Source organism: Arachis stenosperma, chromosome 3, assembly GCF_014773155.1.
Source record: "Arachis stenosperma cultivar V10309 chromosome 3, arast.V10309.gnm1.PFL2, whole genome shotgun sequence".
NCBI classification, from domain to species: Eukaryota; Viridiplantae; Streptophyta; class Magnoliopsida; order Fabales; family Fabaceae; genus Arachis; species Arachis stenosperma.
In genome coordinates, this window is record NC_080379.1 from 3,543,997 (window position 1) to 3,569,087 (window position 25,091).

At 32.2% G+C, this 25,091-nt stretch overlaps 4 protein-coding genes across 8 annotated transcripts; 2 read left to right on the forward strand and 2 right to left on the reverse strand.

Moving 5' to 3' along the window:
* Positions 1-1,646: 1,646 nt before the first annotated feature.
* On the forward strand, positions 1,647-5,532 carry LOC130969572 (uncharacterized). Of its 4 annotated transcripts, none has more exons than XM_057895359.1 (6): positions 1,647-1,839; positions 2,038-2,089; positions 3,842-3,894; positions 4,167-4,248; positions 4,337-4,426; positions 4,530-5,531. In XM_057895359.1, the coding sequence occupies exons 4-6, from the start codon at positions 4,223-4,225 to the stop codon at positions 4,696-4,698; spliced, it is 285 nt and encodes a 94-aa protein (XP_057751342.1). In that variant the 5' UTR covers positions 1,647-1,839; positions 2,038-2,089; positions 3,842-3,894; positions 4,167-4,222; the 3' UTR covers positions 4,699-5,531. The 4 variants fall into 4 exon arrangements, with proteins under 4 accessions (XP_057751342.1, XP_057751339.1, XP_057751341.1 ...); XM_057895356.1 differs by lacking the exon at positions 1,647-1,839 and adding an exon at positions 3,650-3,737 and having other exon boundaries at positions 4,103-4,248; positions 4,530-5,532; XM_057895357.1 differs by lacking the exon at positions 1,647-1,839 and adding an exon at positions 3,650-3,737 and having other exon boundaries at positions 2,064-2,089; positions 4,530-5,530.
* A 1,777-nt stretch (positions 5,533-7,309) lies between these two features.
* Positions 7,310-19,281, forward strand: LOC130968270 (fructokinase-2-like). Of its 2 annotated transcripts, XM_057893451.1 has the most exons (5): positions 7,310-7,759; positions 8,373-8,705; positions 8,783-8,899; positions 8,998-9,135; positions 19,176-19,281. In XM_057893451.1, the coding sequence occupies exons 1-4, from the start codon at positions 7,346-7,348 to the stop codon at positions 9,124-9,126; spliced, it is 993 nt and encodes a 330-aa protein (XP_057749434.1). In that variant the 5' UTR covers positions 7,310-7,345; the 3' UTR covers positions 9,127-9,135; positions 19,176-19,281. The 2 variants fall into 2 exon arrangements, with proteins under 2 accessions (XP_057749434.1, XP_057749433.1); XM_057893450.1 differs by lacking the exon at positions 19,176-19,281 and having other exon boundaries at positions 8,998-9,680.
* On the reverse strand, positions 9,794-12,639 carry LOC130968271 (B-box zinc finger protein 24). Its single transcript, XM_057893452.1, has 3 exons — positions 12,089-12,639; positions 10,905-11,213; positions 9,794-10,387 (listed from the first exon to the last, which is right to left on the reverse strand). The coding sequence occupies exons 1-3, from the start codon at positions 12,269-12,271 to the stop codon at positions 10,145-10,147; spliced, it is 735 nt and encodes a 244-aa protein (XP_057749435.1). The 5' UTR covers positions 12,272-12,639; the 3' UTR covers positions 9,794-10,144.
* Positions 19,282-22,519: 3,238 nt separating the features above from the next.
* On the reverse strand, positions 22,520-23,697 carry LOC130970196 (uncharacterized). The gene is made up of 2 exons (XM_057896192.1): positions 23,625-23,697; positions 22,520-23,349 (listed from the first exon to the last, which is right to left on the reverse strand). The coding sequence occupies exons 1-2, from the start codon at positions 23,695-23,697 to the stop codon at positions 22,520-22,522; spliced, it is 903 nt and encodes a 300-aa protein (XP_057752175.1).
* Positions 23,698-25,091: the final 1,394 nt, after the last annotated feature.

Sequence of the window (25,091 nt, forward strand, 5' to 3'; positions counted from 1 at the left end):
TTTGTTGTGTTTTCTTCTTTCATGCTTCACTTTATTGTGTTGGGCTCCCTTCCTTCAAAAAAAAAAAAAAAAAAAGGTTTTTGCACCTGTGTAGAGGGGAAGGGGAGAGAACAATATAATTAAGTATATAAATTAACTAAAAGTACTTATGTTCGTACCAAATATATCAACTCTTCCATTTTTTAATTATCATAAATTCATACTTATAGGATCATAGTATGTTTAAAAAGTTAAAAAATAATAATAATGCTAGGGGGCCAGCAGTTTTTGTGATTGTTAGCCATCAACTAGCCATCAATTATGATTTGATGGTGTGAGATTGGTATGAGATTTCATCCAATGGCTCACATTTCTCTGCTGGTTACATGCTGGCCCAAATTCAATGAAACTGCTGCCCCCTAGACTTTTCCTAACATAAAAGGCATCTATAATTATAATAGCTAGAATTTTCTTTAGAATGATGTCATACTACTTATTTTATTTGCAATATAATTAGATTGTATTACGAAAAAAATTAAAAGATTTGACTTATTTTAATAAAAAATTATATGTCTATAAATATATAATTGCTTCTTGTTCATAAATTGACCCGCAACTTAGCTTAATCCAAAAGCAGGCAAGGTCCAGCAACCAAAAACTAAGATCCATCTATCGGTATGTTCGACCTTATCCGCTCGATCTGGTGTTCAGAATCTAAGTACTCCTATAAACGTGTTCATGTATTTCAATATGAAATCTCAATAACCTTAGATAAAAAAGGGGAAATAACCTCCCACTAAGATAAGTCGATAAATTACTAAAGATAACTTATCTTTACTACTATATAAATACACCTCATTATCTCAAGTATTTTGCAACTCTAATTTATCTAAAACCTGTCTAAAATCCTTACTAACCTAAATATCGAAATTTCTTGTAGATACCACCCCACACATCCTTACGAGAAATTCGAAAATGTCAAATCTTTCACCTAAAGGTGTCTAGACCTTATGTTCACCCAAAATCACCTTGGTTCAAGGTAAGACTCGAAACACTTCTTGTACAATAAACTATGTTAAATTAGTTTATCTATTTTATAGTTTACTTGAATTTTTTTTTTGTATCATAAAATATTAAATTAAATAAAATAGCATGAAATTTATTTGTTTATATGTTATTTACAATTTCATACCTAGATTTCATTTAGTAGATTTATTATAGTTTAAAATAATTAGCTTGTCTTTTTAATTATAAACTTAACAAATTTTTCTTATAATTATAATATGAAATCAAGCCAAAAATAAATAAAAATAGAAAAACACATATTTGATGATATTGAAAGAAAAATTAAATATAAATATATTGAGTAAACAATTATTTACAAAACTACTACAATAATAATAGAAAAGAATATGGTTACAAATTTATAACAGGAGTTGAACTCAAGAGCATAACTTTGTCAAAAATTTACCAAAAAGGAGAGATCAATTCAATAACTTATTAGTTGCTAAATATTGATGGCAGAAGTTGGTAAAATCTTTATTGGTTACGGATGGTAAAAAAAATATTGATGGGGACATGACCATTTTAACCAACCATTGTCCAAAGAAACCTTCAGTCAAATAAACGGCGTCGTTGTACGTTTAGGGTCCAAATAAAGAAAAAAACAGCCTTCGGTCCTTCGTTTTCTCTCTCTCTTCGAACCATGGAAGCATTTGCACCCACTAAGCCCTAGCCCCTTCACCGAACAGCTTGGTCTTCGTCTGCACTATAGGTGTTCATCGTCTTCGCCTGTCTTCTGCTTGCTGTCGTTCTCGTCTGCCCTTTACTCTCGTCGTCGCCTTCGTCTGGTCGTCGAAGGTCAGCGTTGCCTGCTCACTGCTCTCTCTGTTCTTCGTTTTTTTCATTTTTTTTCATGCTCTCTGTTTCTGGGTTTCTGCTCACTGCTTTGTTCTCTCTTTTTTTAACTGCTCACTGCTCTGTTCTTCGTTTTGTTGTGTTTGTGATTTGTGTTTCTGCTACTTGTTATTGAACTGTGTTGTGATTTTGTGTTTGTAGTTGTGTTTGTGCTGATTCATCTGGTGATTCTGCTCGCCGCCTCAGATCGAAGGTTAGTGCTTGCTCATTTGTTCTTCATTTTTTTTAATTTTGTTAATGTTTTGTTTACTATTCTGCCGTGTTGCTGTTTTGTGGGTGGGTTGTGATTATTTTGTGTAGTGATGTGCTGTTTTGTGTTTTGTTAATGCATTTCTTTGCCAATTTTCTTGGCATCTTTATCTTTGTTCGGGTGATATCACCCTACCATGTTGTTATGGTTGTTCTAAAGTATGTAGGGAACTAGGATACTTTGTAGTTGTGATTTTTATGGTGTAGACTTAGCTATTTTTCTAATGGAAGAACTTTATTTTGAGTAGATGATGGAATATTTGTTATTAGTTTGGTTAATTTAATGATTTTTTCTTTTGTTTTTTTGTGTGACTATCTTAATGAGTTTAATAGTTATATAATGATTAATGAATGATGAGATTAAAGGTTATATTATATTTTGGTTGATACAATGCTTTACATTTGGAAGACATTTTAAAGTTTATGTTAGATTATAATTATGTTGTAAGGTATTTATTTATAATTTTATTATAAAACATTTTTTTCTGATTAGACTACAGTTGAACCAGTGAACTAGTAAACTAATGACTAGAACGGGTCAATGATCGATCCGGTTTTCAGAACTTTAACCCAATCAGTAGTTAGTACGGGAGAGTACTTTGCTTGATTTGGTAAAGCTTTTCGAAGAGGTGCTTGTGCTTTTTAAAAACTAAAACTCCTCATTTTGTGTTTGGTAAATCAAAACGACTATGTGCTTGTGTTCGCAGCTTTTAAAAGATCGGGGTACTTTTGAAAGCACCTAAAATAGAGCTTTTCAAAGTTGGTTTATGCTTTTTAAAATTTAAAAGTCTAATATAACCTCATATGTTAACAAATTTTCAAATTTAATGCTTACATTATGTCAATTATAGTATTTTTTAATTTTAAAAGCTATTTTACCAAACGCAATTGATGTTGGTTGTGTTTATTAAAAGCTATTTTGACTGATTTACCAAACATAAATGCTACAACTCTTAAAAAATTATTTTTTAAAAGTTAACTTTTATAGGCTAATCTTGAAAAGAAAAAGCTTTACCAAAACTAAGGGTCCGTTTAGGAAGTTTTAAAAGTAACTTTTTTGAGCTTTTGACTTATGAAAAGTAGTAGTATTAATGTCTAGTGTAATTTTCAAAATCAAATTGCAATTTTCTAAGAAGCTATTTAAGAACTTATAGAGAAGTTAAAAAAATTACTTCTCTCATAATACTATTACTTTTTATCACATTTCTATAAAATAAACATTTTTAGAACTAAAAATCCAAATACAAAATAATTTATTTATAAATTATTTTTAATATAGCTATTTATTGTTTAAACTATTTTTTCAAAAAAAAACTTAATTAAGCTGTTAATCCAAACTGGGCCTAACTCTTAGTCTTTTTTTTTAGGTTTTGTTTCTTTTGTTTTGTTATTTTTTTTTCTTTTCCTTTTTTTGGGGCTGAGGCCCATTTAGAGTAACAAAAAAAAAGATTAAAACATGCTGAACGCAGCCTAAACTCTAGCTTTTGTTAATTCGATTCCAAAGGGGAGAGAGATTCAAACTCGAAATTGCATCAATGTCTGACAGAGAAGATAGTGATTCCGACGCCCCTGAGGAATTCACAGCTCTGCAGGTCTCTCCTTATTTCACCTTATATTTCTCTTCGTTCAATTCATCAAAATCCTTTTTTGTTATTGGATAAGTAGTTTGTGCTTAATCGAAGCTTGCGCTTCATAGGGTATACAACAAGACGAGGAGATTCGCAAAATTCAAAAAGAAAGTAAAGCTAGGTATGAAACGCTTTAATGCTTTGTTTCTTTCTATGCTTACTTAAATTTGAGCTTCAGTTGTTTCCCTTCCAAGTGAAACTATAAATTATTTATTTATTTGGTTAAATCCTCAAACCATGTTCGGTTGAAATATGTGAGGTTTCAAACTGTTTTGTTTAAAAATAAATCTCTATGTAAATTCTACATATCTGGTAACATTATTTGTAAGATGAGAAGTTACAAATCCAAAGAAAGTAAGGACACTGCTCAAGCTGAAGATGATGATGTATCAGGTTCTGAGCCTCAGCATAATTCGAATCCAGCTTCAGGGTTTCTTCCAGATGACGTAATGAAAATGCTTGCAGCTCGTGAGAAGTATGTGTCACCTCTCTTTCTCTCGTGTGCAGTGTTAAAATGCATAATGGTTTAGATATGTATGTAAGAGTGCATAATTCTTTTGCAGACAAGTTTTCTTGCCTTACTCTGAAGGGGAGGAGGAGAAGGCTAAAACAAAGCCTGCCGCTTCAAAGAAGAGGAAATCAAAGAAGTCAGGGTGAGGGGGATTTCATCCTTTATTTATTTCTTTGAGCAATTAGTTGGATTAATCATGTTGCTTGTTAATTTCTAAAATTATCTATTCTGATAATGGTTTGCAGTTTGGAAGCTGTTATTTTGAGCGAACTAGGCCGTCCTCAATGTTTACAGGGTGCCTTAGAATTCTTGAAGAAAAGAAAAATGTCAGTCCAGAGATCGTCCTCTGCCTTGAATAATTCCAACAGAGCATTTCGGTTCCTTTCTAAGTCTGGTGTGATACTACAGAAGTGATCCTTTTTTCTTCTTTTCTTTTGCCAATAGGTGCTAGCGTTTTTTTTTTGTTTACCTAGACGGTATCCCCCAACCCGACAGGTTAAGGATTAATCCGTCGCAGATCTGAGCTCCATTTAAGGGTCTGTTGCTGGTCAATGAGTTGCTGCATGCACAAGACGTGGTTCGAACTCCCGACACTTGCTTAAGCGAACGAGTGATCTGACCACTCGTGGTTAGGTGCTAGCATTTCATTTGTATCTTTGATATGATTGATTGTTTTTGTACTGGGAGACTTGTCCTAACATATAGGATATCCAAGATATATTTAGTTATAGTTATTTATCCAGAGTGCTTTTTGCTCTACGGAAAAGGCTTCCTGAGCTACATTGAGATGGAATTAAGGGATAACTATGAAAGAATTTCCCTTTTAGAACAAAGCCCAAAGATATTTGAATGCAAAATAACAAAATACAACTTAAGTTCTGCTAATGAACATCTAGTGCTACAATTTTGATACTTGACGCAAATGCAACCTTAGCATTAGCAGCCCACATTAATCAATAATTCACTATTCCTATGTCTCATATACACTTGGTCGGTAGGTTAAGGTCAAGGTGAGGAGAAAGTTTCTTATATTGTCATGTATTGCTTATTTTTCCAGAAGATAGCAGTTTTGTAAAGAAATAATGGAAAGCATGATCAAATCTGATATTGTTGGAGCTGGAGCTACCAAATGGGGATAAAATAAAAGTTAAATGGAGCAAGAAAGAAGATGATACTTCCGATTCCAGACGAATATCATTAAAATGACCTCTGAATACTAAATTGTCCAATGTAAAAATGACAATATAACTTAAAACCCTTTTATGTGTCAGCTTTATCTCATTAGAATAATTTCTATAGATATTTAAAAGTATAAAAAAAATCATACTATTGTTTATTTTTTGTTTCTATTATTTCGTTGAAAATATAAATAAAATTCACCGTGAGTTTATTACTTGGTATGACTTGGTGCACTTGTGGATTTTTTTTACTGGAATAAAATAAAATAAATATGATATTACGTTATTTTCCTAAAATAAATTAGTTATATTCGTATTATATTTTAATTACATGTAATGGTGGTTTAAAACTATAAATTAGAAACATACATATATATTGTGGTTTCCAACAAAATTTTTGAATAAACACTTAAATTGGTTCTCAAATTTTAAATTGACTAATTTGTTTTTTAACAATTTTTTAATACTATAAAAGTCTTTGAAAGTTATTCACTTCAGATAGATAGATGAACCTTTTAATTATTTTCAATATAATTTTTAATATATGTTAGATAAATAAATTTTATAATAAAATAGTTAATTTTTAAACAAAAATAATATTATAATATAAATTAATCTTCTTGCAATACAATGAAGAGACCAAGTCGTGTACAAAAAAATTATTAGAAAGCAAAGTATTTAATCTAAAGTTTGTTAGAACTAATTTATTTATGAAAAAATATATATATTATTTCCATAAATTTTTGTTCTAAACCTAGATTTATGAATAAAATGAAAAACTTTGTCCAAACACAATATGGTACAAGCATTAGGATTTGCTATTTGGTTATAAATTGATTTATATGTATGTTTTTTTTATTCATAAATTGTTATTTAGAACCAAGATTTGTAAAAGTTTTTAGTTTGGTCATAAATAATTATATAAACTACAATTTATATATAATTAAAATTGGATAAAAATATAATTAATTTTATTTTAAAACAATTACATAATATCATATTATCATTGTAATTTTTATTATTTGTGAATTTCACTCTCTTAATTTAAATATAATTAAAACATTAATTTATCATCTTATCAATTTTCTCAGTTTGACAAATTTGATCCAAGACAAATATATACTTTTATATAAATTAAGTACAAATTATAAGAACTTGAAAAATATATTATTTCACATTTTTAAAATATGAAACGAGATCTATGCAATTGTAAATTGATAATGCATTTTCTGTTGGGTTATTAAGACTTGATTAATATAGTTTAGTTCTACTTAAATGGCTACACAAAACCAAAAAAAAAAATGATTTTATTAGATAAACAATAACTTTCATAAATAATAGACTTTAAAATTGGTTAAATAAAATAAAAATAAACTACCTCTACAAAAATTATAGAAATCACAAGTGAAGAAAAGAGATTTCCATATGCATAACTGCATTATTTATTAAACTTATTATCTTCTTGTATTTTTTCAAACAAAATATATATATATATATATATCAAAAAAGAAAACAAAACAAAAATAATATCTTGTCAAATTCGGAAAAAAAAAACTTTGACTTATCACTAAATAAGTGAAAAAGTAGTAAATTAATGATCCTCTAATCTTTACTAATTAGTAATTACTCATGTTTTTATCCTAATCCTCATCCTCGTTCTCCACTGTATAATGTGTATATATACAAGTAAAATTAAATAATAATAATAATAATAATAATAACTTAAGTACAGTAATTTTACTTAAATTTAATAATTAAAAATAATTAAATAATTTAACTGTTGACTAAATTCTTATCTTATAACTCCAGTGGTCAACTTCACTCCTGAATTTCCTTCTAATAATAATCTCTTCACTTTCTGCATTCCGCACACTATACCCTCCATGGCTTCCACTACCGCCCTCCCAGCCACCGGTTCCGGTCTCATCGTAAGCTTCGGCGAGATGCTCATCGACTTCGTCCCTACCGTTTCTGGCGTCTCCCTCGCCGAAGCCCCAGGCTTCCTCAAGGCACCCGGCGGCGCTCCTGCCAACGTCGCCATCGCCGTCTCTCGCCTCGGCGGCAAGTCTGCCTTCGTCGGCAAGCTCGGCGATGATGAGTTTGGCCACATGCTCGCCGGAATCCTCAAGGAAAACAACGTCGTCGCAGACGGCATCGCCTTCGATGAAGGCGCACGCACTGCACTCGCCTTCGTGACACTACGCTCCGACGGCGAGCGTGAGTTCATGTTCTATCGGAATCCCAGCGCCGATATGCTCCTCAAGCCCGAAGATCTCAATCTCGATCTCATCAGATCTGTATGCAAATCTCTCTCTCTCAACTTTCTCGGGAAAGTTTACATTTTCTTTTCATTTTCCGTGAAAATCCGGAAGCTACAGTGTAAATGGATATTGCTGAGTCGGATACAGTGGGGTCCACGGTAGATTTATCATCTATGATACGCTCAACGTTTTTCGCTAGCCTTTCGATAGATTCATTTTTCTTAAAATTGAAAGTTGAAAAAATATCACGTGAGGTGGATCACGTGGTTTTTTCTCTGTTTAGCTGTTGTGAGCTATTGCTATTCCATAGAACGCTGATGATGGCTCTGAGAAAATTACATTCGGGTTGGGAGACACTCTCTACCGCATGGATGATGGATCTACTATTTCTTTGAATCAAAAGAGCACGTGTTCGTCACGTGCTACGATGAGGTTGGAACTTGAAGAAGTTGAAACTTGAAAGTGTTGCTGTAGTCATGTAATTTTGACTTTTGCTTATTGTCTTTCTCGTGCGCAGCATGCACTGTTCATGTCATTGAGCTGCTCTCCCAGGCACTTCTGTTTTCTTAACTAAATTATTATCTTATAATATTTTAAAAAAATCGAAATTTAGTCAAATTATTTCAGGATTAATTGATTTTTCTTGTAGGCGAAAGTGTTTCACTACGGATCGATAAGCTTGATAGTGGAGCCATGCAGATCGGCACACGTGAAGGCGATGGAAGTGGCAAAGGAGGCAGGGTGCTTGCTCTCCTACGACCCTAACCTGCGGCTGCCGCTGTGGCCGTCCGCGGAGGAGGCACGGAAGCAGATACTGAGCATATGGGAGAAGGCTGACGTCATCAAGGTGAGTGACAATGAGCTGGAGTTCCTTACCGGCAGCGACAAGATCGACTATGCTTCTGCTCTCTCCCTCTGGCACCCCAACTTGAAGCTTCTCCTTGTCACCCTTGGTGAACATGGTTCCAGATACTACACCAAGGTAATTATAGTATCCACATCCACGGTTTAAAATTTAGAATTTAATGGAATGATAATGTATGTTCCATTTGAAACCAGAAATTCCATGGACAAGTGGATGGTTTTCGTGTTGACACAGTAGATACAACTGGCGCTGGTGATTCCTTTGTTGGCGCTCTACTATGCAAGATTGTCGACGATCATTCCATTCTTGAAGTGAGTGTTAGCTCCCTTAACTATATAATAGTAATAATTATAAGACTTGACATTGGCTATGTTTGAAGATTGTAACATGTTTTCCTTGTGGATTGCAGGACGAAGCAAGGTTAAGGGAAGTAATCAAGTTTGCAAATGCATGTGGGGCAATTACAACTATCAAAAAGGGAGCCATTCCAGCTCTTCCTGCAGAGCATGAAGCCCTTAAGCTCATCAATGGAGCATAGAGACTTCAGGTACATAATAGTGCTAGTAGTGTCTTTTAATTTTTCTTGTATAGGAAGGATTCTCTTTCCATTACATCTCTTTTAGTCACTTTTCTGTTCGACTTGTTTAGCTATCAATGCATTTTGGAATAACCGTCACATTTTCTTTCTTCCAAAAATTTTATAACCTTAAAAGGCCAAATTGCGGCATGAGTTTTGGCTGAAACCTGCAATTCTATGGCCACAAGGTATTCCAACCGCGCACCTCACAGATCAAGGTGATCATAGTAACATAAGATCAAAACTAAGACTCTTAATTTCCGCCCAAAGAAAAAAAATTGGACTTAATATATCAGGGCCGAAAAATTGAAAAACTCCTACTAACAATATTGTTCTTCCTTGTTTACAATTGATCCAATGTCTTAGGTAGCAATTACCATCTTTTTTTTGTTGGTGCTTTCTTGTGCAAGATTTTGGATAATCAATTCATATTTGCAGTGAGTCAATTCCTAATGCTACCACAATCATACCTGTCTAAGCTGAATTTGAATCATATGCACTGTAATTATATCTATCAGAAATATATAAACAGAACCAAATTGATATGCACACATACAGAACCAAACCAACCACCATAACAGGTATTGTACGGGGATAAGAACCTCTACAGTATGGACAATGATCATAATGAACAGGAAAAAAATTAATTCAATTCTATGCTACTATGAACTTTAAGACACTAAAATTATAGCATTTCATCAAAATCCAATAGTCCACAAAGCATGTGAACACATACTTCTGTTCTTACTAGAGAAATGTTCTCTGTACTCAACTTTTTCCTATACACCAAGCCAACTTATTCTCCTCTACCATAAGAGTGAATCCGCTCGGCATGCGAGGGACGACGATTACATATAACACAACTCCTCTTATTTTCCTCAGAGAAGTATGACCGTTACGAACATACAACTCGTCATCAAATCTAACACTGCACACTAATGAAAACACTACTACTGACCATTGTTGTGGTTTATTTATCTTAGCCTAGATCAGGCACAGTGAAATGCTCATCATCTATTTCACCTAAGACTTCGATCCTAGGCTTTTTGCTAGACATGTAAGATTTATTAGTGGCTTTAAAAGTGTATGGTGCAAGAGTGCTAGTGTGTGACACAGGAAGCTGAGGAACTTCAGCTGCAGCTAATGTTTCCTGAGGAAACTGTTCACCAAAGATACCAACATCTGCTAGCCATTCCAACTCTCCAAATTCGTCTGCTTGTTTCTGAACATATATAAGAAAAGAATAACAGTAAATTACCAAAAAAGAAAAACGTTGATATCATGAAATAATAGCATTGGAGGAATGTCAAAATTAAGTGGCTATTCGACTTTGTTTTTCCTTACCATTGCCCTCAGCTAGATAGATGTTGTGCAGGTGTATGGTTCAAACTTTAGATTTCAAAGACGATCTTATTTTAAAACATAAAAACCAAATTGGAATGAAGACAGTGCATGTTAGTACTATAGATAGAGCAAACATTTATACTTCACTGTTTAAGTACAATTCTCAAATTTAAAAAAATTTCAATCACTGAAGACTTTTAAAAGAACTTTTTTTGTTGAGTTAACATGAATTATGATGATTGGCTACTGCATGGTATTGTCCTAGATGAAAAGTTAAATGAGGTAAACTTATGAGGACATGAAAAGAAATGTTATGTCCTAATATATATAGCAAAATCACTCTTATCATCCTATCTCTTCAATGCAACTAGAATTTCAAAATAAAGCTGCCTTACTTTCTCTGGTGATCCAAACTCTGGTAAATCCAATAGTTGATCAACTGCCCAAAAGCTAGGGGGAGTGAAGCTAGGCGATTGCTGAGAAGGAACTTTCCTTGGAACTTGTTGCGCAGCTGGATTAGATGGTTCCAAGTGGCTTTTCTCATCACTTTTGGAGCAGTCATTAGAACCCAAAGCCACCCGAATTCCAGTAGCGAGAAACCGCTGGTGGTTTGCAGAAAGGCTGCCAGCTAAATGAATTGGTTCGTCGCAATCCTTACAGAAGAGTGCTCTGTCTTCGACACAGAATATGAAAGCTGGCTTATCCTGTAGTTATGAATGGAGAGAACACAATTAGCAATATTTATTTTAGTTAACAAGATCATGCATGATGAACAAGTAGCTTTTCATTTGGGATAAAAACCATTTAATTATGCCATTTAGTCAAGCAACATTTTCACCACTCATTCAACAGAAACTATACACTATTTATCAAGATGGTGTTTTCTGTTTTCGTTTCATGTTTTACCACTTCTTCCTAGAGTCCTAAAAACTGAAAACAGAAACAGAAAACAAGAACAAAATCCAAACAAACACTAAGAATTTCACATGTTAACCTTGAGTTTGTTGGGCATAAAATTATGTGAAATCACATAGTATTTTCTAACAAGCTCACATGAAAAAGTTGCAATGTTTTTAAGAATCAACTAACTTCTTTCAAAAACTTTGCTTTTCATTTTAAAAAAAAATGCAAGATCTGCATAGGCATAAAGAAATATCAAAGACTTTAGACAGTATAAGCTGTCTGGAATATGGAATCAAATTTTAAGTTACAAAATTGCAGTCTTTACCCTGAGATGTGATGAAGTTTTCTTAAATACCATCTACCCAGAAAGATTCTTAATGTAATCTCAAGACTACTACACCAAATCTAATATATTAAATCCTAAGATTTAGATCGAATGTGAACTAAAATGTTGCATGGCCTTATGTTGAATAAGGTTTTCATCTCTCTACAGTTAGCTTATTAAACAAAACACCTAGATTTCCTATTTGCTTCTCATTTCTAAATCCAAATAAACCCAAACTAGACTTGATCAAAACATCCATCACATGAATTTATATAAGAACATTTTTACATGGTAAAAAGCAAAGGATATACTTAGACATAAAAGAAAAGAAAAGAAAGATGAGGAGGGTACTTGGCAAATATCACATCTTGGAAGCTTGTTAGAGAGACATTGAAGAAGAAGCCTCTGGTGTTTGCTTGCAAGCTTGTTAGCACTATGAACCTCCACATCACATTTTGCACACAGAGCTGCTTCATCTGCACAACATATCACTGTTGCTGGAACTTTCTCACACACATCACACTGAATTTTCATTGTTTTTGTTACCTCTTTTTTCTTCCCTTCTTCCCTTCTCTTCTCTGATCTGATGCTACCCACAAAAGGGCATAATCCAAATATCAACAATGTGTACGGAACAAAAAAGATTGGATTTTTATGGAGCCACCAATAACAAAAGACAACTCGACTAGTGATGTTAACTTCTTTTTTCTGGGAGTATCTTGAAATACTTATCCCTTTTCTTTTACAAATTTATCCCAAATATGTCTCAATCTATCTATAATTTCATCCTAATCAAATCATATTATAGCAACAAAAGTGTTAATAGAGGTAACTAATGGTGGAAAAAAAGCTATTGGGACAAGTGGAAAAGGAAGGATTGGAGGAGAATCTAGCAGTTGGTGAAGGTGTTGTGTGTGAATGTGGAGATAAGGATTCTGATCAGATACTTACGTATGAAAATAAAAATCATGGAAGAAAACAAGTCCAAGTGGGGTGCCACCCTTGCCATATGTGTGGCTATGGAAGTTCTAACCTTTAATTCAGCAAGTTCTTGTGGCCACTAATGATTCTAGATATTTTTCCTTTCTACTACATCTTAAGAAATATTTTTTTTCTTAAAATAAAATTTAATCTATATCCTAAACCTTAACTGTTTTTCTACTTTTCTATTTTTTAAAATTTTAATTATTATTCGTTATTATAAATAAAAATAAATAGGTATAATATTCTTAGAAAATAAATTGAATGCATTTAAAATATATATGTATGTGTGTGTGTGTGTTTTTTTTTTTCTATTAAAGAACATGACTTAGAAACACTTTTAGTATGTACTTTAGAAATGATTATAATTAGTGTTAAAAATATCTATATGCTTGACATACCATTAATGATAAAATTTGAATCTAAAATTTTATTCGTATCATATATACTAATATATTAATAAAACGTGTTTATTAATTTATTTTTTATTAATTAAATAATAATAATAAAAAAAATAAATATGATATTAGTTAATGTGATAAATATTTTATGTTTGAATTAAAAAATTCTGAGGTTAAGTCTTAAATATTGTAAAATATTTTTTTTTTATAAATTACATATAATAAAAGTTAGAGAGATGATAATCTTAATCTTAATCTTATTTTGATAAGGACATTTTTACAAATTCATATAAAATACAATACAAAAACAATTTTGTGCATTATAAAAAATGGCATTATCATTTTCTAAAAATATTTTAAAAAGGAAAATTATACATCTTATATATAAAAATACAGTAGATATACATTAAATTATATACAAGTATTTATCCTCTCTCTCTGGAATGTGGATTTGTTTATGGGTCCCTTGTTTTTTATGAGGTGCTAAACTGTTAAATGTGCTGTCTGGCATGAAGCTGGAGCACCTATCAAAGTGTTGTGTACATATGGCTGATAAAATGCATCAAGCTTGGAATGAAACTCACATGGTCCATAATTTTACATCAAATTTATTTCAAGGATGTATACAACATTAAGGACAAGGTTGCTATAATTTCTCCATAAATTATGGGTATAAGTTTCTTTTTCATCAACCATCATTCTTTAACCTTTGAGAAAAATTCTAAATATGTTTTACAATATTACTTTTCTGTGCTTGCTTTTTCCCCATTTTAGTTGAAATATACAATTTTTCTATTGAGAAAATATAAATGTATGCACAGTCATATGGATATTCTTCTTATCATTTGAATTGAGTACAGAATTATTGAAATATATTTTGGCACCTTATTGGTGAATTCCCACCCCCCACAAATTTTGTAGCATTGTCTATATATGTAAGTCAAACCTAAATTAAATTAAATATATAGAATGAAGATTATATTATATGTTATCGAAAATCAACTATCAAAATTATTATTTATTTAAAATACATATTAAAAATATATACAATAATATATATAAATATTTTTAAATATATAATAACTAATTTGGTAACTATTTTTATAAAGTAGTAAGTAGTTGGCTATCTACTTTTAGAGGTTCTCTCTTCCCACTATTGCTTGCTTTTTGTAGGTTCACACATTGTTAAGATTTAAGAAATCATTAACCAGATTTTGGCAAGTACCACATTATTCTAATACGCAGATAGATATTAATTTAGGTAATGTTGCACACTAACCATGATCATTAATTCCTTGAACATGCCATAGGGCCACATATAATAGTGTTGCCGGTTACAACATTTAAAGTTTAAGCTACATTTCAAATTATGCATCTTAGCTTGCATTATTGGTGATACATTATTAATATACACCTTGATTACTAATAGTACTACTATATCTTCAAAGTTCAATATGAATTTAATTATGTTATACGGGCATAAAAATATTAACTATTAAATTAATTATTATATATTTGTATGTAATTATATACGTTATTTTATATATTTTTAATATATATTTAATACGCGTGGCTAATTTAATGATTGATTAATATAGTATACACAGTGTGATTTATATAAATTATGTTAATACATCTTACCAAGACGTCCAACTATCACAATTCTTTGAATTAGATTAGTCAAAATATAAATAATAAAAAAATTATAATAATATTTTACATTCAACTGATTTCTAATCAAGTCCAACCAAGTGATTTAAAGTCACACGGCACGCTATTTATAACAAACGTAAATTTTCTCTTCTTCATTCTTCTTTAACATAAATCTTTCTTTTTTTTATTTTTGTGTTTTTATTTGATTATTGTCACTTTCTCTTCAGATTTTTATTTTTTTTCTTCAATTTCGTTGGATTCTTATTTGATTTTATTCTTTTTCTCTTCAAATTTTTTATCTGTATTTATTTTTTTGAAATCGAATAATATAATTAAAATCATTAAGGTTTTGCGTATTCTAAAATAATGAACAATTCAAATTTAAATCAGTTGAATGAGAGCAATTTGGATCATTCTTCTGAATCGAATCAAATAGACAAAATTTGGATCGTTCTTAATTTTATTTAGGTTTATTCTTCAACAATTTTGAATTGAATGAAATGGAATGGAATCTAATGCAATTAAATAAAGTGATAATGAATAATTTTATTTTTCTTTGTTAAAATCAGTGTTGTTTATGAACACAATTTTCGATTCATTTGTTATTACACAATGCTATTGTTTTGATAATATTTTGGTTCATTCTTCAACAGTTTTGAATTGAATGGAATTTAATGCAATTGAATAAAGTGATAATAAATAAATTTTTTTTTTTTGCTAAAAAACTTGGTTAATACTTATTAGTAGTATCAAGTGAATCTCAATTAACATACAAATAAACCAAAATTAGTTCATATTTAAACAAACAGTCAAAAAGACTCAATCATCAACAAAACACACATCGAATTCGTTTTTGGATCCAAATAAATCTCAATTAAACTAAGAAATGAACCGAAATTACTTAAGGAATAAAAATTTTGGTCAATACTTATCAACAGCATCAAGTAAACGTCAATTAACACACAAATGAACTGAAATTAGTTCAAATTTGAACAAACAGTCAAAAAGATTCAATCGTCAACAAAACACATCGAATTTATTTCTAGATCCAAATGAACCTTAAATAAACTAATAAATGAACCGAAATTATTTAAAGAATAATAAATTTGGTCAATATTTATCAGTAGCATTAAGTGAACCTCGATTAACATACAAATGAATCGAAATTAGTTCAGATTTGAATAAGCAGTAAAAAAGACTCAATCATCAATAAAAAATAAAAAAATACATCAAATTCATTTCTGCATCCAAATGAACCTCAAATAAACTAAGAAATAAATCGAAATTATTTAATAATGACACCAGAGATAATCAAAACCAATAAAAATATTAACAAAATATTAGTGTTGTTGGTGATGACGATAATAAAAGAGAAAGATAACGAAAAAGGAGAAAAAAGGAAGAAGAAGAAAAAGAAGCGATTGTAGTAAAATGGTTTTTCATATTCGGACATGTGTACACACTCTTTTAATAAAAGTGATTTTTGTTGGTATTGAACTATTAAATTTAGATAACAATAAAATTTAGATGGGTAACGAATCTGAAAAAATTATAGTAAAATAATAGACACAATCCTTTGAGACAAACCATAATCTCACAACTCTGCTAGGGAGCGATTTTCTATTGAAGTAATTTACTTAGGAGGTTGAGACATGAAATATATTATCCCTAAACAAACATTACAATATATATATAAGCCTAATTAATCACTAATATTTCGTTACATAATTGCCCTTTTTGTGCAACCATGGTATGAAACATCTCATGATAACAAGAAAAGAAGATGGAAAATTCATAGTAACCCTATAAGCCCTTACTCCAACCACTCTCCTCCTCTTACAAATTCCAAAAACAACTCCAATTGTAGCTTCATGAGCTTCCTTCATTGACTTCTTCAATTTCTCCTTAATGCCACCATTTTTATTATTGTTGTTATCATTGTTTGGTTCCAAGCTCAAATGGTAACTATTGAGGAATGCACGCCTTGCATGCCAAAATTCATGGCCACGTGTACACCACCCTCCATGATCAACTAATTGCAAGCTATTATTAGGTGCTTGTTGAAGTGAGTTATCATTGGAGTTTGCATGAAAATCGTTGGACATGGAAATGGGACAAACTTTGGAATTTCTCATTAGGTATATTGTTAAGAATGAAGTATGTGATTTATGAACATTTTGGAGCGAAAATGTTGGTTGCTACAATAGGATTTATATATATGTATAGATCTACATATGAACCATTATTTATTGATTTATTCTTTTTATTGATTAGCTATGTTTAGATGAGTGGTTAAACCATAAATGAAAAAGGCATTGTTATGTTGAGGTTAGTTACTACTTTTGTTGTACCCAATATTAACTAATTAAACCTTAAAAGTTTGATGTGAATATAAATATATATATAATATTCTTGTCTATTAGACACTTTTGACAACCTGTTCTTGTTATTATAAAGATACTAATAAAAATATACTATTAGTTAATTTTTTATTATAAAATTAAATTTTTTGAAAGAATTTTGAATTTAGAGTTATGATATATGATTTAAAATTTAAAATTAATTATTAAAAATATTTAAAAAATTAACTGATATTAGCTGAAAATAATTAGTTCTCTATTGAACTCTATCTCTATATAGTCCTTATCAACTTATTTAATTAATTTATACGAAGATGGATGGCAATGAATCCTCAAAACTTTTTTAGCGTGGGTTTTGGTTATCCACATTAATATGGAATGGATCATGTAAAACGATAAATATCTAAAGTTATTTTACAATAATATAATATTTATAATTTATACATATAATATTTATAATTATATATTTATTATATTTAAAATTATATAATTATTTTAATAATAATTAATATATATTAAATAAAATAATTTTAAATGATTTAAATTATTTTTTATTGTATCTCAAATATTATTGCATGTAAAATGATTAATATATTTTCATAGTTACTCTTAACTAGCTAATTAATTAGTAAGATTTTTTTTACGATATCCTCTAATCTATTAGAGCAAAGACTAATCCATTATTAAACACGGGAAGTTATTAAACCAAAGTTAAGTAATCCCGCTAATTAAGCACTCTAGAAAGATATTCATCATTTTGATCTAAATCCATTTCTTTTCCCTTTTTTTCCCCCTTAAAATCTCTCTTTTTTTCTTTGTAGAATTTAGATTATCTCTATAGTGAAAAAATAGTAAAGTAATAAAGTAAAAAATTAATTATTATTAGATTTTAACTATTATAAAATGTATATTTTACTATTTTAATTTAAGAATAATTGATTTTTTATTTTATTAATTTTTTTACTTTAAAAAAATTTAATCTTTCTTAACTTTATTACTTTACTAATTTTCTTATTTTATAGAATCAAAATTTTTTAAGTTCTTCATAAATTGAAATTTTAAGTTATGGCTTCTGGACAATGATGCTTCTATTTTAACCACACTTAAAAATGGTTGTAGCACACTACTGTTCAACATTTTCATATAAACAAATTAACATCTTGTAAATAAACAAGAGAAGAAAACATTAGTAATGAATGTAGCACATGTTGAATGGACCAAGTACTATATATGGAACTGAATTCATTCCGTTAAGGCAGATCATTATCCCTCTTTTGGGGAAACCTGCCGACAGAGATTTACATTTACTCGTCAAATGCTTATAAAAATCCAATGCATAAACTTTCAACACTTTTGCCTGAATAAGAAAAAAAATATTTTTTTATTATTTTTTCTTTTTTTTTCATGACTCATAGTTCAAGTTCCTTTACAATAAAGAAGTAAAATAAAAGTGAGAATTTAATCGCTATTCAATTAGTATAATAAAACTTACACATGATGTAAATTATAAAATTAATAATGACTAAATTATAATTTTTTTTATTTTAGAAGTTATTTTTTGGTAGCACTTAACATATAACATGGGTAGAATAGGTGTATTTAGGGGTGGTAATATGCACCCTGCTATTTTTGGGTACCCATCCTGATTTAATTCGGTCGGGTAGAGTTGCCAATCCGATCCGCAACAGGTAGGATAGTGTGTAGATAAGGTTCTCGTACGAGTTGGGTAGGGTTGCCGATCCGATCCACAGCGGACAAAGTAAGGTGCGGATAGGGTTCTCGTGCGGGTCGGATAGGGTTCGAGTTGAACCTGAACTCTATCTGACCAACCCGCACCCTATATATGTATATGTCATATACATATATAAAAATATGTTTCAAGTGGATGTTGAACCAAAAACTTCTCACTAAATGCAAAAGATTTTTAGTCATTAAGAGAAAATAATTAATTGATAATTTAATACTTTTTTATATAAAAATTAATTTTATTTTAAATTATCAACAAGTTAGATAATAATGTTGTATCTTTTTTGTAACCTGCAGGTAGGATTGGATACTCACGGATTAAGAACGAGTAAGGTTAGAGTTGTGATATTCTCAACCTGTGGATAGAGTAATTCATTAGGGTTTATAATATACGTGAACGTCCTAAATGTAAAGAGTGAATGTGAATGTCCTAAATCTATGTAAATTGAATTCATATAATTCGATTTACCTTCCTTTCATGTAAATTGAAGTAAGCTAATTCGATTTACTTTGGTTTCATGTAAATCGAAGCCATTACATTCGATTTAATCATACGCCTATAATTCAAATTTTGATGATTCGTGGGAGACCCTTAATGCATGTAATTCAAATCAATATGATTCGATTTACACATAAAATCTAATCATGGTTAATCGAAAATAGTAGATTCGATTTACTAGCAAAGCAAAGCGTGTGATTAAATCGAATTTACTTAATTCAATTTACATTAGGACCATGTGCTATATAAATAGGATCATAACATGGAGTGTTGAATAGAGGTAAATTCACAATGGCTAGTGAAGAGATACGATTAAAAACAAAATACGAACGGGTATAAAGTTTACTGATAAGATCTGTTGAGTGTCTTTATTAGACTTTTTACGAGCCTTGTTGATTTTCAGAATTCCGATTTCTATTATTCATAATGGAGTGGAGTACGACTCGTTTGTAACAGACAGTGACGAGGATCTGCAAGTTTTATTTCACTGTTGTCGCCAGCTTTCGGAGGTGAAAATCCCTGAACTATTGGTCAGGTTGTGGATGTGATCTCTAACTTAGGAGGATCGAACAGGAATCATCAATAAGTAGCAATGGCCAGTTCAACACATGTTGTTGTGTCTTCATCTATGCATGTACTGGCAATTGCGGGAAATTTGGTGGCATTTTCGTCTTTCGCAGCTGATCTACACCCCGATGAGATTACGGAAATAGGTGCTAATATGAATAATCCTGTTATGATCTCAATTTCTGGAAAGATTGGAGAACCAGATGCGGTGGAAGACGTGTTAGGGGATGATGATGATGTGGAGTGCGCCATGATTGATGATGACAACGATCATGACATAAGGAGAAGTATTCCTGTTGGGGTTGGTGGAGAATCAAGCTCAGAAACTCAAAAGTATCCCACCGTACTTTTTGACTCTAGACTTAGATGCCATGAGACAGCAGGGGTTCCTGGATGTAGAATCTAGTTTTGGGACCAGAAATTCATAGGACACCGCAGGTTTAGCTGAGTTCTAAGTCGGTCAGCAGTTTTAGAATAAAGAGAAAGTTGTCCTATGTGTGAACACTTATAACATCCGCCGTGGAGTTGAGTACAAAGTGCTAGAATTGGACGATGCCAAGTACTACAAAAAGTGTATGGAGTTTAGAAACAGCTACAGATGGTTGATTTGGATCGCTCTACGGTAGCAGAAGGGTATCTGAGAGGTCAGACGGTATAATAGACCTCATACATGTATGTCTAGCCACCTCGATCTCCAGTGATCACAGAAAGCTTGATTATCATGTGATATCTACTTTTTTCCTTCCTATGATCAGAGTTGATGCGGCTGTGTCCATCAAAGTTCTGCAGAATACAACGGAGGCACATTTTGGTGCAAGACCTACATACAAGAGGGTGTGGTTGGCTAAGCAGAAGGTTGTCGCACATATATATGGGATTGAAAGGAGGCTTATGATGAGTTGCAAAGGTGGGTACTTGGTGTGCAGCAAGGTTGCGAGAACCGAACCGGTCAATAAACTGGTGAGGTCACTGGTTCAATGGTTCACTGGTTCGATCGGAGTTTAACCGGAATTCAACCGATTTAATTAAATATTAAATAAAATTATTAAAAATCCTAAAAATAATTTTAAATATATAAATTCAATAATTTATAACTTAATAAAATTTAAAATTTCACATAATAAATTATCCATAACTTAATATTAGAGGTTCACAAACAACTTCAAACATCAAAGTTTATAGCTAAACAAAAAAAACGCACATAATAACAAACTCATAATATTTTACATTCAAAAGAAACAATTACTAGCAAGTTTTCAACTAATCAAAGGTACAACTCATCAAAAATCATAATTATCATTAAGTATTCCAATATCTCCATCATAAACAGGTAATCCAAAGCCACCATCATCAGAAGTACCACCAAAAGAAGCTGTATTTGAAGAATCAACGACATCAAGCAAATCCACATCTCTTCCATCTAATACAATAAAATAAAAAACCAAGAAAAAATTAAAGTTATAACTTTACAACAGATATCTTTAGTAAATGAAATAAGTTTTGCTATTTCAATCACCTTTAGGATATGAAGGCATAGCATTATCCGTGTAAATTAAATTTTCAATGCCTTCGATGTCTCCATTAGTAAATTCAGGATCATCTTCATCCGCCATTACCCAAAAATCTACTGTTTCAATAATTTGAATGTCAATTGGATCATAATTCTTCTTCTTGCGATGCATTCTAGATTGAAGGCGTAGATTATAAGTCACATAAACAATGTCACTTAGCCTTTGATGCTCTAATCGGTTCTTCCTCTTTGAATGGATTTATTCAAAGAGGCTCCAGTTCCTCTCACATCCGGATGATCAAGATGTTTGATGAAGAAGACGAATCGCCATTTTTTGCAAATTAGGAGCACTCCCACTGTATAGCCTCCACCATTCACCTAACAGGATATGAAAGTCAAACATCAATTCTCATTCAATATTTAAAAAACTTTCAAAGTAAATTGAATATAGAAATATAATAACCTACCAGGTTCGAGTCTCTTAATTGCTTTCAAAGCACTTTCCCTTCCAAAACTTTCTTTTCGATCTCGATACAACTGTATTTCTTGCATTGTGGCAACTAAGTCATCGCAAAGAGTTTCAATATCAAATAAATCAAGTAAAGACCTTAAGATATTTGCCTTCTCAACAAACCCCTCACTATAGAAGCAATCTGGATTTAAAAAGTATGCTGCTGCATGGAGGTCACGCTTCAAATGCTTATCCCACTGCATTTTTAAGATACTTGCATAAGGTGTGTATGCAGCTTTTCTATTTCTAAACATTGTCTTGATAGCAATTTTGGTTCTTTGCATGCCCTCATACACGGATCCCAGAGAAGGTTTCTCATCAGCATCAACAAGCCTCAATAACTTAATAAGAGGACCAACAATCATCACAGTAGTAAGACAATCATCCCAAAACTTACTATCCAAGATAATTGAGCTAACCATCTTTCCATTGACACTCTTGGATAATTTATGAGAAGTGAAATATTTGTCCACCACTAATGTTTGCAAGTCTTTTTTATGATCATATATACTTTTCAAAGTAATGAAAACGGTAGCAAAACGTGTAACTCCTGGTCAAACAATTTCTTTCCAATCTTTTCTTTTTCTAAACTTTGACAAGAAAATCATATGATTATAAACAAACACAGTCACTTTTGAAGCATGAGAGGCAAGGTCAGCTATGTGAGGAATACTTGCTATGTCTTTCAAAATAAGATTGATGTAGTGAGCAGCACAAGGAGACCAAAAAATGTTTGGATACTTTTCATGAATGAGTTTTCCAGCAGATACATAATTCGCAGCATTATCAGTAACCACATGCACAATGTTACTAGACCCAACCCACTCAATAACCTCAGCAAACAATTTAAACAAGGTATCGGCAGTTTTTATCATATCAGAAGCATCAACAGACTTAACAAATGACATATCAGCAGGACAATAAACTAGAAAATTAATTAACGTACGCTGCCTTTGATCAGTCCAGCCATCTGCCATCAGTGTACAACCAGTGCTTTTCCACGAGCTCCTATAGCCTTCAACAAGCAACTGACACTCCTTCTTAAGATTGGCCAGCAAATGAACTCTCATTTCATCATATGACGGTCCCTTGAAACCAGGTCCAATTGCAGCAACGCCGTCCAAGGCAGGTTGAAAGTAAGGCGATTGAATTGCATTGAATGGAATCCGTGCATCAATGATCCATTTTGCAAGCCCCAAATTAACCTTGTGCACTACTTGTTTATTGGCCAAGACACTTTTCAAAGTTGGTTGAGAGCCTGGCGTAGTCCTTCCCTTAAAATAACTTCCAATTGGAGTAACAGCAATCGCTCTTCTCTTTCCTTTGTCTCCCATTGTTGCAGGAGCCGGAGGTTGTACAGGATTAGGCGCTTCACATTCTTCTTCTGCTTGTGTTTCCACATTATAACAATCACTTGTAAATTTTCTTTTTTCTGCCTTATTTTTTTTGTTTTCCTCCAAAGCCTTTTGAATTAAAGTTCAACATCTTCAGTTACTTTGTTACAAACTTTAATTTGTCAAGGAATTTTTGCAAGATGATATTTCATTCTATATATCCCCCCTCCATTGTAAGTATTCAAGCAGAAAATACATGTATATTGAGTCTTGTTATTTTTGTCATACTTCACTATAAAATATTGCCAAGCTAGATCAGATTTACCTCCAGATGAACCAGCTTGAGAATCTTGAACAGCATTATCTTGTGGCTGTGGGCTATTTTGTGATTGTTCCATCTGTAACAATCAGAAAATCAAAAACAAAAAATAACCTCAGAAAACCATGAACAAATAAGTAATTCAGCAACCAAAATCATGAAGCAGCAAACAAATAAATCATGAACAAATAACCTCAGAAAATCAAAAATCAAAATCATGATTCCAGCAAACAAATAAATCATGAACAGATAACAAATAAATCAAAATCTTGAATCCGGCAAATAAATAAATCAGAAAATCATGCACAGAATATCAGAAGGCAGCGAGGAGGAATAAGTAAATAACAGAGTATTACTTACCGGCGGCGAGTAACGGCGACGAAAGAGGAGGCGAGCTAGGCGACGAAAGAGGAGGCGAGCTCAGCGACGAAAGAGGACGGGTGGTCAAAACCGTCGCTGCTGTGGTTGCGGGATGCGGTGGCGATGGCGGTGGGCTGCTCGATTGGTGGTGGTGGTTATGCGACTGCAAAGAGAGGAAAGATAGTTGCTGTGGATGCTGATTCCTCTTCTGGGTGATTACTGATTAGGGTTCAGCTTCGTTTACATTTAGCCTTTCTTTTCTTTTTTCTTTTTTCTAGAGACAAAACGATGTCGTTTAGGGGTTTTACTTTCAAACCGAAAACTTGCTAAAAAATCGAACGGTTCTGCCGGTTCACCGGTTAATCGTCGGTTCGACCGATTTTTTCATCGATTTTTTGCCAAGCGATTTCTGGCCTTACCCGGACCGGCTAGGTGACCGATTTCTGGTTAATCCAGTTGAACCGACCGGTCTGATTCGGTTTTAAAAACCATGGTGTGCAGATAACGATGTCAGGTAGTATTGCAGTTCTAAAGATGAGTCCTGTGCAAGTTGGAGGTCAGGTTGACAGGTCATCAGCGTTTTTCCACCAACTTTTTTGGTCGTTCCCACCGTGCATTGAGGCATTCAAGTACTGTAAGTTATTGGTCAGTATTAATGAAACCCACTTGTATGACAAATATGGGAGAACTTTGCTGGTTGCAATTGCTCAGGATGGGAATTCTAATATCGTTCCCATTGCTTTTGCCTTAGTAGAGGGTGAAAATGCGGAGTCATGGTTGTTTTTTCTGTCTCACTTACAGCAACACGTGACTCCTCAGCCTAACATTCTCATTATATCGGATAGGCACGACGGAATCAAGGCCTCCTTGGAGGCACGTGATGGTGGATGGCTTCTGCCAGCTGCTTATCATGCATTCTGTATTAGGCATGTTGCAGTGAATTTCGCGCTGAGTTTTTAGGGAAAGGATGCCAAGAGGTTTCTAGTCAATGCTGCTTATACGAAGATTGAGGTCGAGTTTGATTATTGGTTTGACATCTTCCAAACCGAAGACCCATCAATGTGTGACTGGACCAATAGGATGGAAGGTATGCGTCTCAGGCCACCACCGCTC